Source organism: Lytechinus variegatus, chromosome 18, assembly GCF_018143015.1.
Source record: "Lytechinus variegatus isolate NC3 chromosome 18, Lvar_3.0, whole genome shotgun sequence".
In the NCBI taxonomy this organism is placed as follows: Eukaryota; Metazoa; Echinodermata; class Echinoidea; order Temnopleuroida; family Toxopneustidae; genus Lytechinus; species Lytechinus variegatus.
In genome coordinates, this window is record NC_054757.1 from 8,049,590 (window position 1) to 8,065,000 (window position 15,411).

The 15,411-nt window shown below is 37.7% G+C and overlaps 1 protein-coding gene across 1 annotated transcript in view; it reads right to left on the reverse strand.

Annotated features, from left to right (window-relative positions):
- Positions 1 to 5,275: 5,275 nt before the first annotated feature.
- LOC121431843 (DNA polymerase beta-like) overlaps positions 5,276 to 15,411 on the reverse strand; it is a 19,976-nt gene continuing 9,840 nt past the window's right edge. The window contains exons 7-9 of the mRNA XM_041629605.1: positions 14,307 to 14,393; positions 12,334 to 12,544; positions 5,276 to 5,585 (exon numbers count right to left, since the gene is read on the reverse strand). Of these exons, the coding sequence (XP_041485539.1) occupies positions 5,491 to 5,585; positions 12,334 to 12,544; positions 14,307 to 14,393 (393 nt within the window). The 3' untranslated portion in view covers positions 5,276 to 5,490. The remainder of the gene's footprint in view (positions 5,586 to 12,333; positions 12,545 to 14,306; positions 14,394 to 15,411) is intronic.

Sequence of the window (15,411 nt, forward strand, 5' to 3'; positions counted from 1 at the left end):
AAGCATTAAATTATGGCAAGTTATTTTCCCCCAAAATAATACCATACACCTCAATCACAAACAAATTTGAATCTAATACTGCCCATCACAAATTGAAGAAAGTTTAATTGAGCAGTTATACACAATTTTGTCCTCCCCTCATTTTATTTTCTGATTATTGTGTTCACCTTAAACACTCCTTATTATTCTTTTTGTGTGAAAACTATTATTTATCTTATTTTCTATTTTGATATGGGCTTATTGAAAGTGGGTAATGGTCGCAATTTATCTGTAAAATCATTTTGTCACCCAGATTATTATTTGAACGATGTACCAATAAACAAATATTTCATAATGAATACTACATCGATGGATTCAAGTTATTCTCCTTTTGTGGTTTGATGAGATGTAGCAAATTAAAGAACAAAGTTGTGGGGTAGCCTGCAAGCATATGTTTTTATACATGTACGAGTGGTATAGTATCAGCCTTTATCTGTCAGTTTGTTACAGTACATATTTCTGTCAACATACAGGTATGTATGGCATAATCATCCCTAAACTCTCTCCACTCTTCCTCTTTAGTACTACTTCTCCCAACTTTTTCATTTATTGCCTAACATCTAGTCAACCCCATCTAACCGCCTTAAACTTGCACCCCCCCCCCCCCCCGGTAAAATTGTCACTTGGTTTCCTCCCACTTCGTCTACTTTCTTGGGCCCCGTCTTACAAAGAGTTATGATTGATCTGATCAATCACAACTATGGAAAGCCAGTAAAGTCAACATATGAAATGCATACATGTTTGCTCAAATGATTTTCTAGATATGAATGTATATCCATGAATTCATTGATTTCTTGACAATTTGGTGTGTTCTCCTTTGTTTACAAAGGACATTTTGCAAATTTCCTGCACAAAAATATGGCACTGATGGATTTCCATAGAGTTACGATTGATTGGATCAATCATAACTCTTTGTAAGAAGGGACCCAGATCAGCCTCAAGTATATGGAAATCCATCACAGTCATATTTTTTCTTCGAGAAATTTGCACATTGTCCTTTGAAAACAAAAAGAAGCGCACTGAATTTTCAGGAAAACTATAAATGTATGAACATCAACCATATCTAGAAAATATTCTGAACGAACATGGTTTTAGATGTTGACGTTGCTTGCTATCTGTAGTTGTGGTTGAATGGATCAATCTCAACTCTTTGTAAGATTGGGCCAAGGTCTAATTCCATATGAACTAATCATAGTTCATCTACAATTAGTTTGTCTACTGCATAAAGCATTTGGTCTAATCGCAACTTAGCCCATTAATCATTTTATCTAATTTCCAGTTAGGTAAAACCCATTTTGTCAAACATCCACATGTAGTCTAATGGTGATATCGCGAACTCTTTATGAACCTAAGCTCATTTGACAAAGTGCAAAATAATAAGTAGACCAAGTGGAAATTAGACCATCTGGGCATTGGACTAAAAGATAGTTAGACAAATTGATGTTAGGACCAAGCTCCTGATAAGACCAAATTGATAGTAGACCAAGTTGGTTTTATAACAATACTGGTGTTAGAACTTAGAATTAGACCATTTGCTAGTAGAGCAAGTGGACATAACCTCCCCCCCCCCCACACACACACACACACTAGAGCCCCATTGCATAACAGTTACTATTATGGTAACTTTGCCATCCAATGTCAACTACCATGGTGATGATGATCAACAGCCAATCAAATTCAAGGATTCCGTGCAAGTTAGCATTCCATGGCAAAATTGCTGTAATGGTAACGTTTACGCAATGGGGCAAAGACCCTCCTTTTTCTCCCATTGCTCTATAAAGGTCACAGGACAAGCAACAAAAACAATAGTGTAATACAATTACAAATCAGATTTGGCGTCATGTTATTATTTACAAATATCTCATGAGCTGTTCTATTCAGTGCAGTTTATTGAACAATGATGAGGCACACAGAATTAAAAACAGACCAGTAAACTGAAATGCATCAACACTATAAACCAGTTCGTAGTTCCTTTCTGCGCATGATCAAAAGATTCTACGCATGATCAGAAGAAGGTCATTTGTACTAAAGTGACATGGTGCTTTAAAATCTAATGAGATAAGCACCAACTTTGATGTCTTGATTATTCATATATTCTTTTGAATTGTCGTTTTCATTTACATCCACAAAAAACAATGCTTTCACGAACGACCGGTATTTCACAGTTTGAACATTGTGCAACATGCTAAGATATGCATTCAAAGTAGGAATGCAACAAATACCTTCATCAAGTGTTCATTGGTGTGCTATTCTAGTCACCTGGTCTATTCAATTTCTTCATCCTGCTATGTAAGGCAAGCTTACGTAATATCTTGCTTTGAAATCTGCTTATCATGATGAAAGAAATGAAAGGTCATTTGACCAAAATTGCCCATGAAGTAACTACGAACTGGTCTATTACATGTAGGCCTACAGGTGTACATTCAAACCTGCTATACCAACCATCTGTCTATAAATACAGACCTGCCAACCTCTGGGAATGAAAAACTGTATTCTGTGATTAAAAAAAATGTATTTTCCCCCAAAAAAGTGTATTTCATAATAAAATGCTTGGCGCACTCGCTTATCGCGGCGCTCAAGCTGCATGCAAGCTAAAATGCGCACAGCTCTTGCAGATGAAAAAAAAACATTGAAACACGTGTATATCTTCACCCTGGTTTTAACAAAATGATTGAAAAAAAAGTTACCTGAAATCACATTGATCTAATAACCATATTTGTATATGTTTTATGAAATAGAGACATATAGAGATGATTTTTCTCTATAAATTACGATTTTGTTAAAAAATAAAATTGGGATAAAATACTGCCGTATTTTGGTTGCAAAAACATACTAAATACACCTAAAACGTACTGGTTGGCAGGTCTGTAAATGCCACAGGTTTGGTTTCCCTTAAATATACTTCTTATTGAAACATGCATTACATCATCCTGTCCATAAGGACCACTTGATCATATAGAACGCTTATCTTGTCTCCTTTAGGAGGTCTTTATATACAGGTTGCAATATATGATGGGCCCACAAAGACTATTTTTCTAGTCTCCCTTGTATTATCTATATAGACACCGTATCTAGTAAAAAAAAGGTACTAGAAAAGGTGGTAATCTTCTACATACATCTCATACATTGATGAATATGGTATTTACAATTCTTCAAACTTCATTCTTAACCCTATCTAGGCCGGGGGGGGGGCCTCGGAGGCCCCCCCTCAACAAATTGCGCGACATTTTCGCCGTGCGAAATTTTTTGACTGCGCCGCTCACTGAGTATTTACTTTCTATTCTTGCGCAACTTTTGAGACCAATTTCGCGTCACCCGGGTACGTGGTTCTGGAATTACGCAACATTATGTAAGTGCATGTCAGACCGAAAATTGCTCAAAAACGTGATTTCGTGTACAAAGTCAATGCAAATTGTGTTTTCAACCAAACTTCATAAATGTATGATTATTTTTAGTTTTGCTAGTCTAAATTTATTCATGTTATGATTTTTATGATCACAGAAGAGTCCCCAACAAATTTCATTGAAAAAACAATGAAAAACAAAAGGTCAAAAAAACAAAGAAATACATAAGAAATTGCAAAAAACAATATAATACATAAGAAAATGATTTGATATCACAATTTTTTTCATGTATTCTTGCTAAGGACACCACAAAGAGTTTCTATACCAAAAATTAGTACATTTGGAGCTTTATTTAGGGAGTTAGAGGAAAAAGTATGATTTCGCATACTAATTACGCATAAATCAGCATAATCACAAAATAGCGATCGCATGAAATAAATTACTATACAATCTTGTATATTATGTCCCAGACAACCCGCGTGCCAATTTTCGGCGCGATCGCGCAGTCGACGGCCGAGATCTTAGGGGGGGGGCCCCAGGCCCCCCCCGGCCATAGGAACTCCCAAAATACCCCGGCCTAGATAGGGTTAAAACTTACAAATACCTTACTGCGTTTAAATTCGATAGATAGAGCCCCTTGCAGTGAGAGATGTGTGTTTAAACTCAACTTGAAAAAATCAAGTGGAAGTGCAAAATACATGCTTCTGATTGTTTGGAAATCAAGTTTGCGATTGATTGTTAGAGTTGTGTTCGATTGCAACTCCTTCTGCAAAGGGCCCCTGATATTCAAGAACAGTTTATACATTACTAATCACATTTACAGTACAAGTTTGAATTATCATACAAAACGTAAAAGAACAGTTAAGTAACAAGACCATTATACATACCAAATTACCAGGCAAAAGGAACAAGGCATAAAATTTGAATACCCTCACTCTGAACTATGCCATGAATCATGTACATCCAAGGTCAAATGTCAAGGTTAAATGTATGAAATTTACTATTTTAGACTTTTTTTATAGACTGAAAGAAAGTCTAGGCTAAGCGCCTCTGTATGCAAAACATTTGTTCTGTGAACAGTACATAGGCAGTTGTCTTTCTCTCTAGAGTTTTTTGTCCTTTGCTTTTGCACTGGGCCTGTGACAACTTTCCTAAATTAATTGGTCTTTGTTTTCTAGTTCTTATGAAAATATTTATCCTCTCAAATTATCCTGACTTGGGCAGATCATGGAGTGGTGTAAGTACAGAGAACACGGGGGTCGGATGAAGAAAAAGGTTGACTATTTATGGCATTGCCCAGAAGATTAACACAAACTAACATACATTTACTATATAAAATTCATCTTTAAGAGACAATAAAACAATGAATCTGATTTGTCTTTATGATTTTATTATCTCAATCAAGCAGTGATACCAAGAAGGAAAGCCTCCCTCCTTTTGGGGAAGCACTCATCACTCAACACTCATCCCCCTCCCCCTCATTCTAAATTGACAATTTCATGTGAAGCGTTGTGGCCCAGTGGATTGGTCTTCTGACTTTGAAACAGAGGGTAGTGGGTTCGAATCCCAGCCATGTTGTAATTTCCTTCAGCAAGAAATTTATCCACTTTGTGTTGCACTCAACCCAGGTGAGGTGAATGGGTACCCGGCAGGATTAATTCCTTGAATGCACTGAGTGCTGAAAGGCAGCTCGAGCTAAAGCCGGGGTAATATTAAGGATAAATAATGCGCCTCGGAATAGAATATTTCTAGATAGATGGCACTATATAAATGCCTATTACCGGTATTATTATTTTCAAGTGGTTCATCCAATCCTGGGGCATTACTTCATCAATATTTTCCATCCAACAAGTTGTCGGGTCTGACAACTTTCCTTGATTTTGATTGGCGAGAATCGTTGTTACTATGGTAATTGTTGAATTAAACAGGATTTGTTGGATAAAACGTCCAACAAGTTCTTGCACTAAATGCTCCCAAAAGCTGTGAAGATGAAATATAAAACAAGGCCCTGGTAAAATAATGACAGTACTGATGGCAAGAGGATGATTGTGATGATCATTGTGTCACGACGGTGTTTAGGATGAAAATGATTATTGCAAAATTCATTTTACATATTTCTTTCTGAAGGAGATTTATATTTCATCCCGATGTAGTCAAAGACGTCCTCTTCAGAGGTCACAGGAAGTGGTTCTCCAGCAATTCCTATAGCAAACAACAAAAGAAAAAAGTAAAATAATTTGACAATGAATGAATTCATTCATTTCATAGTTTATTTCCAGTTAAACAGTCATACACATACTACAGTTAAAAAACTGAAATGCATGTATTTACAAAGGAATGAAAAAAACAAGTACAAAGTCTACTATTTATAGTCACTTTAAACATTTCAATCTATAGATTAAACGGTCACAGCCCGATAGACCGCGGGTCCGATAGACCGCGGGTCCGTTAGACCGCGGGTCCGATAGACCGCGGGTCCGATAGACCGCGGGCCCGATAGACCGCAGGTCCGATAGTCCGCGGTGTGTGTAAAATTATGATCAGGACAACATAGTGAAATCCATGTTATCAAGAGGTCAAAAGGTCATTGATACGAGTCCATCCGGGGGTCCTATAACGATGACCCACAGGACAAATCGCCCCCTGACATCTACTTCAAGGAAAATATTATCTCCATATTTTTATCGTCGGGGACTGTTACACCCCCCCCCCCGAAATTTGCCCTCTAGACGCCATACGGAGCCTCTATATGCCATCGACGTGACGACATGGCGAGATACTTTATCTTGCCATGTCGACTATATAAGCTTATTATGTCCGCATGGCGAGATACATTATCTTGCCAAGTCAGTCCACTAATAAACATGGCGATATATCGGGATTCTTGCCGGGAATTGTACACTTCATATCTCGCCATGTGGACATATCGACTTGACAAGATTATATCGCTATGTCGAAATAATAAGCTTATTAATTACTTTAATAGGCGGCGGAAGCGGGGGGGGGGCTTTCCCCCCTAAATTTGAGGTGGGAGGACGGTCCCCCTAAATTTTTAGTTGAGAACCTTTTTTGGTCAATTTCTTTTCTACGCCCCCCCCCCCTTAAATAGGTATACCACCCTAGAATATTTTTGCTCCCCCTAATTTTGGTTGATAAAACCTTCTTTTATTTCCTTTTCAAAATATTTTGTTGGTCCCTCCTAAATTTTGGTTGATTTGCTTTTCAATTTTTTACCGGTGTCCATCCCAAAATTTCAGGTGGATCCCCCTAAATGTTTTGCCTTCGGCCGCCAATGATTAATTAAGACATGGTAAGATGAAGTACCACGCCATGTCGTCACGTTAAGGCATTTTCACAATTATTATTTTCATAATTATCTGGAGAGTAAATTTCCGGGGGGGGGGGGTAATTAACAGTCCCCGGCGGTAAAAAATATGGGGATATTTTCCTTGAAGTAGTTGTCAGGGGGTGATTGCCCTAATTGGGTTATTGTTATAGAACCCAGGCGTGGATCCAGGATTTCAAGGAGAGGGGAGCAAATTTGACCTGATGTTTGGCGCCCATGTGTACTTTTCGAAAAATGGCGCCCACTCCCTCCCGGCCAGGCTAACTTAAATTATCTTATAATCACATTTAAAAAAATAAAGACCACTTTTTAATGTGTTCTTGAAAAAAAAGATCCATGAATACATAAATACCAAAAGGTAGGGGGGACACAGGAGCGGTTCCAGCCTTCGCCAAATGGGGGGGGGGGGGCTGGTTGGGTCGGAAATTTGTTTCAGCCATATTTTCCCCGATCGGCAGCTCGGAGATAATTTTTGTTTGTTTCTTTGAAGGCGTAGTCCTCATTAGTTACTTCTTGGCTTTATTCTTATAAATTAATACATAATTTCATAATCCTCATTTATATGATGCGAGCGCGAAGCGCGAGCTAATTTTGGGGGGAATTTTATGTATTTTTTCCTAAAATTTGAACTGATTCAGGGCAATGTTTGTTATCCTGAAAAAGACATGTATGCAACTTAATAATGACTACGAACGCAAAGCGCAAGGGGAAATGAACTGATGAAAAAGATACCTGTTAAAGTAGCATTTAACAATCCAATAATGCGAGCGCGAAGCGCAAGCTGAATCTTTTTGAAATTTTTACCCAAAGAAAGGAAATTCTTAGCACTTTTTTTAATCAAGCAGAATAGGTATATGAGTAAACAATTAAAGCAAGTGCGAAGCGCGAGCGGAAAATTTCTAAATTTAGTCCTTTATTATTTACTGAACGAGACACTCTATTCATGATTTGAAAATCCTAAAAAATATGAGTATTAATAATGCGAGCGCAAAGCGCGAGCAAAAAAAAATTATACGTTTTAAACTGGTACCTATTAAGGACTGCTTGCACTTAGCCATGAAGGCGTCACATATTTCAACAATCAAAAAATGCGAGCGCGAAGCGCGAGCTGAACATTTTTGAACTTTTTTAAAGAAAGAATGGAAAATTTCAATCAGTGTTTGTAATCGTGAACAGGATAGCTATGTAATTTAACGATTGATACGAGCGCGAAGCGCGAGCAGAAAAAAAAAATCGAGATTTAGACCTAAAAGTGGGCCACTCTGTTCATGTTTTGTAAATCATCAAAAGGATGATTAATATGGCGTCTACCTACATTAATAATGCGAGCACAAAGCGCGAGCAGAAAATTTTTGATATTGTGATCTGAAACTAGATAATGATTTAAATTAGAGAACAAGTTGGGTATCTGAATAAACATGCGCGAGTGTGTTTCATATTTAGACCTAGAATCTAGGCATTCTGAATACAACTTTAATCATGAAAATCATGAAACTTTGATAGTCCGATCTGAAAAAAGGAGTCAATTTCAGCTTAATATTTCTAGCACTTAGTAGAAAAATTGTAAGGTTGATATGGATCGCACTTAAAAAAGAGCTGATATTATTATTACTTTGAGTTTTGATATAGGACCGGGACATCCTTACGACATGCCATCATATGAAAATGATGACTATCTTCCTATTCATCTTAATAAGCGCGAGATGAAACAAAGGGACAATTCAATTATTAAATTGAAATCATATTTATTAATGCCAAATGAGGGCGCAAAATCTGATGATATCATGGCATAAAACTGGACATTTCACTTTTGTGATTATGAATAGGATGCATCAGTTTATATATTTTTAACCATTAATGCGAGCGCAAGTCGCGAGCTATAATTTTTGATAAACTGTCATGAAAAGGGGATTTTAAGTAGTTTGTTGTATAAACAAAATTGAAACATTTATATAACTCGCCAATCAAAATGCGAGCGTGCAGCGCGCTAGCTGATGCGTCTTAACAATCAGACCAGAAAAGGGATATTTTGAAAACTTTATGGATTACACAAAAATATAGGTACCTGATAAATCAAAATTTGCGAGCGCGTAGCGCAAGCAGCAAATGTTAACATTCAAACCATGAAATTGATATTTTTACAGAGCACATTTTAAAAACCAATTGTAAATTACACAAAATAATGAAAGTTAGATTTCCGAGGTGAAATATGTGTTGTATATTGACTTCCAAACTTGATATTCGAACTCCATATTGAACAAGATATGTAAATCACCTAATAGGCAATGTGAGCGCGAAGCGCGAGCGAAAGTTTTATATAGTTGCACGAAAGATTCTTTTTATTTTCCAAGTCTTCCCCTCATCTTATTTTATGCCTTCGTCGTCTTTGTCTTCCTTTTCTCCTCTCTTTTTTCATCCTTTTCCTTCTTTCTTTCCTTTTTTTTCTTTTTTTGCTCCGCCAAGGGGGGGGGGGGCTCGGCCCCCTGGATCCGCCTATGGGGACAAGGGGTGGGGAAAAAAAGGTTATCAACTCCAAAGTAAGGTCATCTCGTCCCAAAATGCATGTTTTATTTCGATTTAGAATGATGTATTTCTATGATTATCAAAGACCAAAATAGTAGGGGGACATTTGATATTGTGTCCCCCTACTATTTTGAGTAGGTGGGACACGTCCCCCCTGGGATTTCCGCCCATGATGTAATATCAATGGGAGCGCGAAGCACGAGTGATTTTTTTTTTTTGGGGGGGGGTTCAATTTGGTTTAACTTCTCACCAGAGTAGGCCCTACTAGAATTGTGAACGGGAGCTGTAGTTTCTGTACTGTTGTTTTAGTATACCCTTCAATATTATCAATGATAACCTCTAGGAAATATGCAATCTCGACTAATTATCCCCATCAGTAGCGTATTTATTCAGCATGGGTGCAGGGGGGGGGGGGCAAGGGCACCAAGATAAAAAATAAATGAAATGGGGGGGTAGACGTTAAAGAAAATCTGAGATTTTATTCTTGAAAAACACATTGAGGTATCTCACAAGGCCTAAATAAATAATGAGAACGCGAAGCGCGATCTGATTTTTTAATAGAATTTTCCTGTATTTAATCCTGAAAGCCTAAGTCAGGGACGGACCCAGCTTCCGCCAATAGGGGGAGGGGCCATTTTTTCACCCATATTTTCCCCGATCGGCCGCTCAAAGTTGATTTGTCCAAGTGCCATAATGAGCCAACAATTTCGAGGGGGCTCGATATGGCGTATCGCATAAAATTAATAAGAAGTTGGCAGTGAGCGAAGCGAGCAAGCAAATATGTTGACACTTTTATTACAAAAATACAAGGTTGTGATAGATTTTGACATAATATTTGGAAAATAATAGTATATTTCATCCTAATCCCTTTCCTTTTCTCTCTATTTTTTCTTAGCCTTGATTCTCTCTTTTTTGTTGGGGGGGGGGGGGGGCAAACGCCCATGTCCTCACAGTCATTTCCTAGATTTACTTTATAAGCAACATAAATGTGTTTTAATCTCATAAGCCATATGCAAGCTAAAAATTAAATTTCATGTATATTGTCCTGAAAATTTAACATTCTGGGCAATGTTTGAGAACCTGAACAGGACGCGTATGTAACTAGATAATTACCATGAGCGCGAAGCGCGAGCAGAAATGTTAAATATTATGGACTGGTCGAAAAGTTAGTCATCAATACGATACATATTTCAACGATTAAACTGAAAATTTTTGATATTCCAACCTAAAAAGATGAGATTCAAATCCCCCAATGGGACATTTGACATTCATTTCCATCTCTCCTTTTTTTTATCTTTCTTCCCATCTTTCTCTCTTTTTAATATTATTCTCTTCCTTTTTTTCTTCTTCTTTTCCTTTCTTTTTTTTTCTTTTCCCTCTTCCTCTTTTTTTCTCTTTCCCCCATTACTTATCACTCTTTTCTTTTTCTTTCCTTTCCCCTTTTTTGTCTTTTTTTTTCTTCTCTCCCTCCCCCTTCCACTCTCTCTCTCTCTATATTCTCTTCTTTTCCCCTCTTCCTCTATCTCTCTTTTTCGTATCTTTCTTCCCATCTTCCTCTTTATTTAAATATTCTCTTCCTTCCTCTTTTTACTTCTTCTTTTTCCTCCTTTTCCTTTCTCCTAGCTTTCTTTTCTTCTCTTCCTTTTCCGTCCTCTCTTTTTTCTCTTCTTTCCCCATGTTCTTCTCCCTTTTTCTTTGTCATCCTTTCCCCCTCTTACTCTCTTTTCTATTATCTTCTTTTCCAATCTTCCTCTCTCTTTTTATTCTCTCCTTTTCCCCTCTCCCCCTCTTTTTTTGAACGGGGGGAAGGGGGGGGGGTGAGGCCGTTCCCCCTCGCCCCCCCATGGATCCGCACCTGATAGAACCCCATGGTCTCGTATCCTTTGACCTTTGGACCTCTCGATGACATATGATATATCTGATCATAATTTTACACGCACTGCGGAATATCGGACCCGCGGTCTATCGGACCCGCGGTCTAACGGACCCGCGGTCTATCGGACCCGCGGACTATCGGACCCGCGGTCTATCGAACCCGCGGACTATCGGACCCGCGGTCTATCGGACCCGCGGTCTATCGGGATGTCCCCGATTAAACAGCGATTGAAGGAAATTGTGTTTTTGTTTTTCGACAAAAATGAGACTTATACAGAGGTATGTTATAGAACACATCCAAGCCAATAGAAACCATTTTTCATACAACCGTTATCATTACAATTTTATTTATTTACAATTATTTATTTTTTGCACTATGTTACTTCCTTAATATAAGTTTATAACACACTTTAAGTAATTTGTTGTTTATTGCTTTATCATTTCATTAATTTATTTATTATTCCTTTGTCCTTCCTTTATTTGTTCATTTGTTAATCAATTAAAAATAACCATAACCTACTTAGAGTAAAGAAGGAATGACATCGTGGTGAAATGTTCGAGAATAATGATTTTTTTAATACAAGAAAAAAAAGTCGTGGCAAGTTTGAGCAAGTTTGTCATTTTATTCATTTTATTGATTTTCCATAACAAATAAATACATGAATTATAGAAACAAGGCAATAAAACATAAAAGCAAATATGCTGAGAACTAGTATTGCTAGCATCGTCTCTCTGGCCTATCATGAATCTTTTGTATTATTTGTGGATGAATTGCTCAGTCATTGGGTCGTGTGGTCCAGTGGTTAGAGCATTAGACTCATAATCACAAGGTTGTGAGTCCGAATCCTCACTCTGCCATTGTCTCCACTTTGATAAAACGGCCTGAGAGTAATATCTGTCGTTTGGAAGGTCAGCCACTGTGACTGATTAACCTAGACGTAACATGTTTCCTAATTGGTGATATACCAGGGGAGCGTTTCATCAACATTTTTGTCCGACAAGTGGTCAGATCTGACAACTTTCCTTGAATCTGATTGGCTGAGAGGTACTGTTACTATGGTGACTGTCGGATAAAACAGGACTTGTCGGATAAAACGTCCGACAAGTCCTTTCATGAAACGCTCCCCAGCTTGGGGTTTACCAGCAAAATGCTGTCCTTGTGAGTTCCTACGGGAGTTACCATAAAATTGACTTGAATGCACCCACCTGTACTACCCATCGGCCTGATAGAGTACTCATTGAGGGTGAAACCTTCGTCTATCGCCTTCGCTCTCATGTCTTTGTTGAACATGTCACTGCCGGTGAAGTAGAGAGTGCCGCAATGGTACTGATCATGGGGTATCAGACGGATGTCAAGACGACGGAAGTATCGCTCTTCGCCCTCCTTGGCGTCCTTCTGGGGGAGACGGATGACACCCTGGGGGGGGAGGAAATTGGTAGCTGATGTTTAGTTAGCATTTCATTAGCTCATTTTAATGATAATCAAAATGAAATACACAAAAAGATCGAATAGCTGCATTTCACAAAGGAATAATTTCTCAAACGAACAAATAACTTCTTGCATGTTGGTAACTGTAAAAGTTTTGTACACAACAAACTGAACTTTTGCTAAGTAAAATAATTGCCAAAATCCTTAATTTGTTAGTTTAGTATAATTCATGTTTTGTACATAGCATTTAAGTTAAGATTCAGTAAATTAAAAAATTGCCAAAGTGGAAGCAATATTTCAAACCAGGATATGCAAACATGTGTTGATTTAATTTTCCAAGTCAAATAGATTTCTGTGGTCTCAAAAGACTTGATACAGGCAGAGTTACCTATTATAGTTCATATTGTTCAGTTGCAGTCCATTTTTGGATCGGGTGGGTGTTTCATAAAGCTGTTTGTAAGTTCCGCGCAACTTTAAGAATGACTGGTTAACCTTTCTTACGCGCTAAATCAGAGCTGCCAAGTTGTATTTTGCATTTTCAGTATTCTTATCCCCCAAAATCAGTATTTTGACCAAAAAATCTGTATTTTTACCATGAGATAAATATGCATGCATAATGGCAAAGTTCGATCACTTCTTACATTATTTTGCGCCCCACACCGTCGCACACGAGACCGAAAGCTTCAGTCTAGATTTTGGTTGTTCCGCTGAACTGCGTTGGCTGACTCACCCATACATAGACTGAAGAATTTGGAGGCCCGTACGTACAAACAACGTATTAGCAGTAACGTTACATCTAACATTCGACGGAAACCTGGTTTTTTTTCGATCGTTTTTTGCACATAAAATCATAAGATATCACCATAAGAAAAAGAAATTGCATCCATATTTACGGAAAAATGTATGAAATTCAGAAATATCGTACCTTAGACCGCAGTTACGGCTAATTCGTTTCAAATTATGATCGAAACATCGTCATCTTCGCTCCTTCCGTCGGTCAACGTAAGTTACCATCTTGGATGACGTCATCATCCTTACAGACTTTTTTACCAGTCGCAAAATATCGCGATTTGAGCCGCTGCTTTGCGCTTGTAAAAGTAAACTACATGCGTGCGCTCGGAACTTGTCATCCGCATTGATTCGCCAGGATATCGAAAATTCTAATCGAAAAGCCTTGATGAAAGCATAACTCATTGAACGTAGAGGGCAGCAACACACGGAATACCTTTTCTTCTCTAATTTGTTTTTTCCCGTATTTTATCATGAAAAAGCATACTGCCGTATTTTCAATTGATTTCCGTATGAAATACGGAAAAATCGTACTACTTGGCAGCTCTGCTAAATAATCACCAATGAACATTCAATGGTGAATATCATTCACCACAAGAAAGGATCAACAATCGTTCCTAAAGTCACTCTTAACTTACGAAACCAGTTTTATGACAGCTTATTGAAATGGGCCTCAGATCAAGAAGACAAGAGCTGCCAACCTGAACAAGAACATTTCAGTATTTTTAAGCTGAAAATCAGTATTTTGGCGAGGAAATCGGTATTTTCAAAGAAATACCATAGGACAACACATAAAAATGAAACTTGAGAAATCAGTATTTTGCATAAAACCATCAGTATTCTTCTCATTTTTCAGTACTATAAATACGGAAAATCCGTACTTCTTGGCATCTCTGGAAGACCCATCATAAAATCAAAATGAAAAGCAGAAAATAATGAATAAGTTTGTTTTAATTCTTACCATAAACTTGGTGTCACCCTGTGATATGGTTTCTGTGACTAGTTTGCTCTCTATCATTTTCTTCACCACTTTAACCAACAGCTCAGGCTGTCAACAAAAGAAAACAAGAAAATGAAATAAAAGCAACAAACCATGAGATATTAACAAAGATGTCATTTATTCATGCAGTTAATGTTTAAAATTTTTTTCATTCTTATTCATGACAGATGTTTAAAATACACACACACAAAAAAGAAGGAAAAAAAAAGAAATACATTGCGCATCTTGAAATCAGTTCTCAAGTATGGTGGGTAGGTGAGGGAAGGGATGGAAGCCGGCAAGAATCCAAAAATTTGTTAAGTATTCCTAAACCAAAATTTAAAATTCCTTGCTAATGATGCCTTAAAAATGGATATCTTTTAGGGTAAAAAGTTAAGAATGTTTTGATTTGTGTCTCAACGTGCAAAAATGATCCTTTCAGTGTACTTTGTTACTATGGCGGTGGAAGGTAAACTGCTGATTTGTCTACTGCCAACTCGTTCACTCATCAAGTGGTCTACCTTTATTTAGACTAATGCCATTCCATCCATCAACTTTTCATCTTACAGCAATATGATCCAATAATTACTTTGTCTAATTACCAGTTTGTCTATGACCATTTGGTCTTGTAACCAGTTGGTCTAATGCCCATTTTCTTTTAATTCATTTGGCCAATTAATAGTCCAATTATACCAAATAGGATAAATGGCTATTGGAGCAACTTGTTATTAGACGAGATGGTGAGTGGACAAAATGGCAATGTGACCATGTGGATAGTGGACGAACTGATGGTAGACCAAATAATAAAAGACAAGTTGGTAATTGGACGAATTAGCGCTAGACCGATTGTAAATAAACCAGTTAGAACAGTCCAGCACTCAAATTTCTGTCTGGAACTCAATACAATATCGCACTTGCCAAAACGGCACTAATTTCCCTACTGACAAAGAAAATGATATTATACAAAAAAAGTGACTAATGCCCCCACTCCCGGAACCTATCTAGCAAAATGGGCGCTTTTCTGACCACCTTCCCCTTCCCCTGGGGATGGAAGCCTGGTAGGTGTTTCATAAAGCCGTTTGTAAAG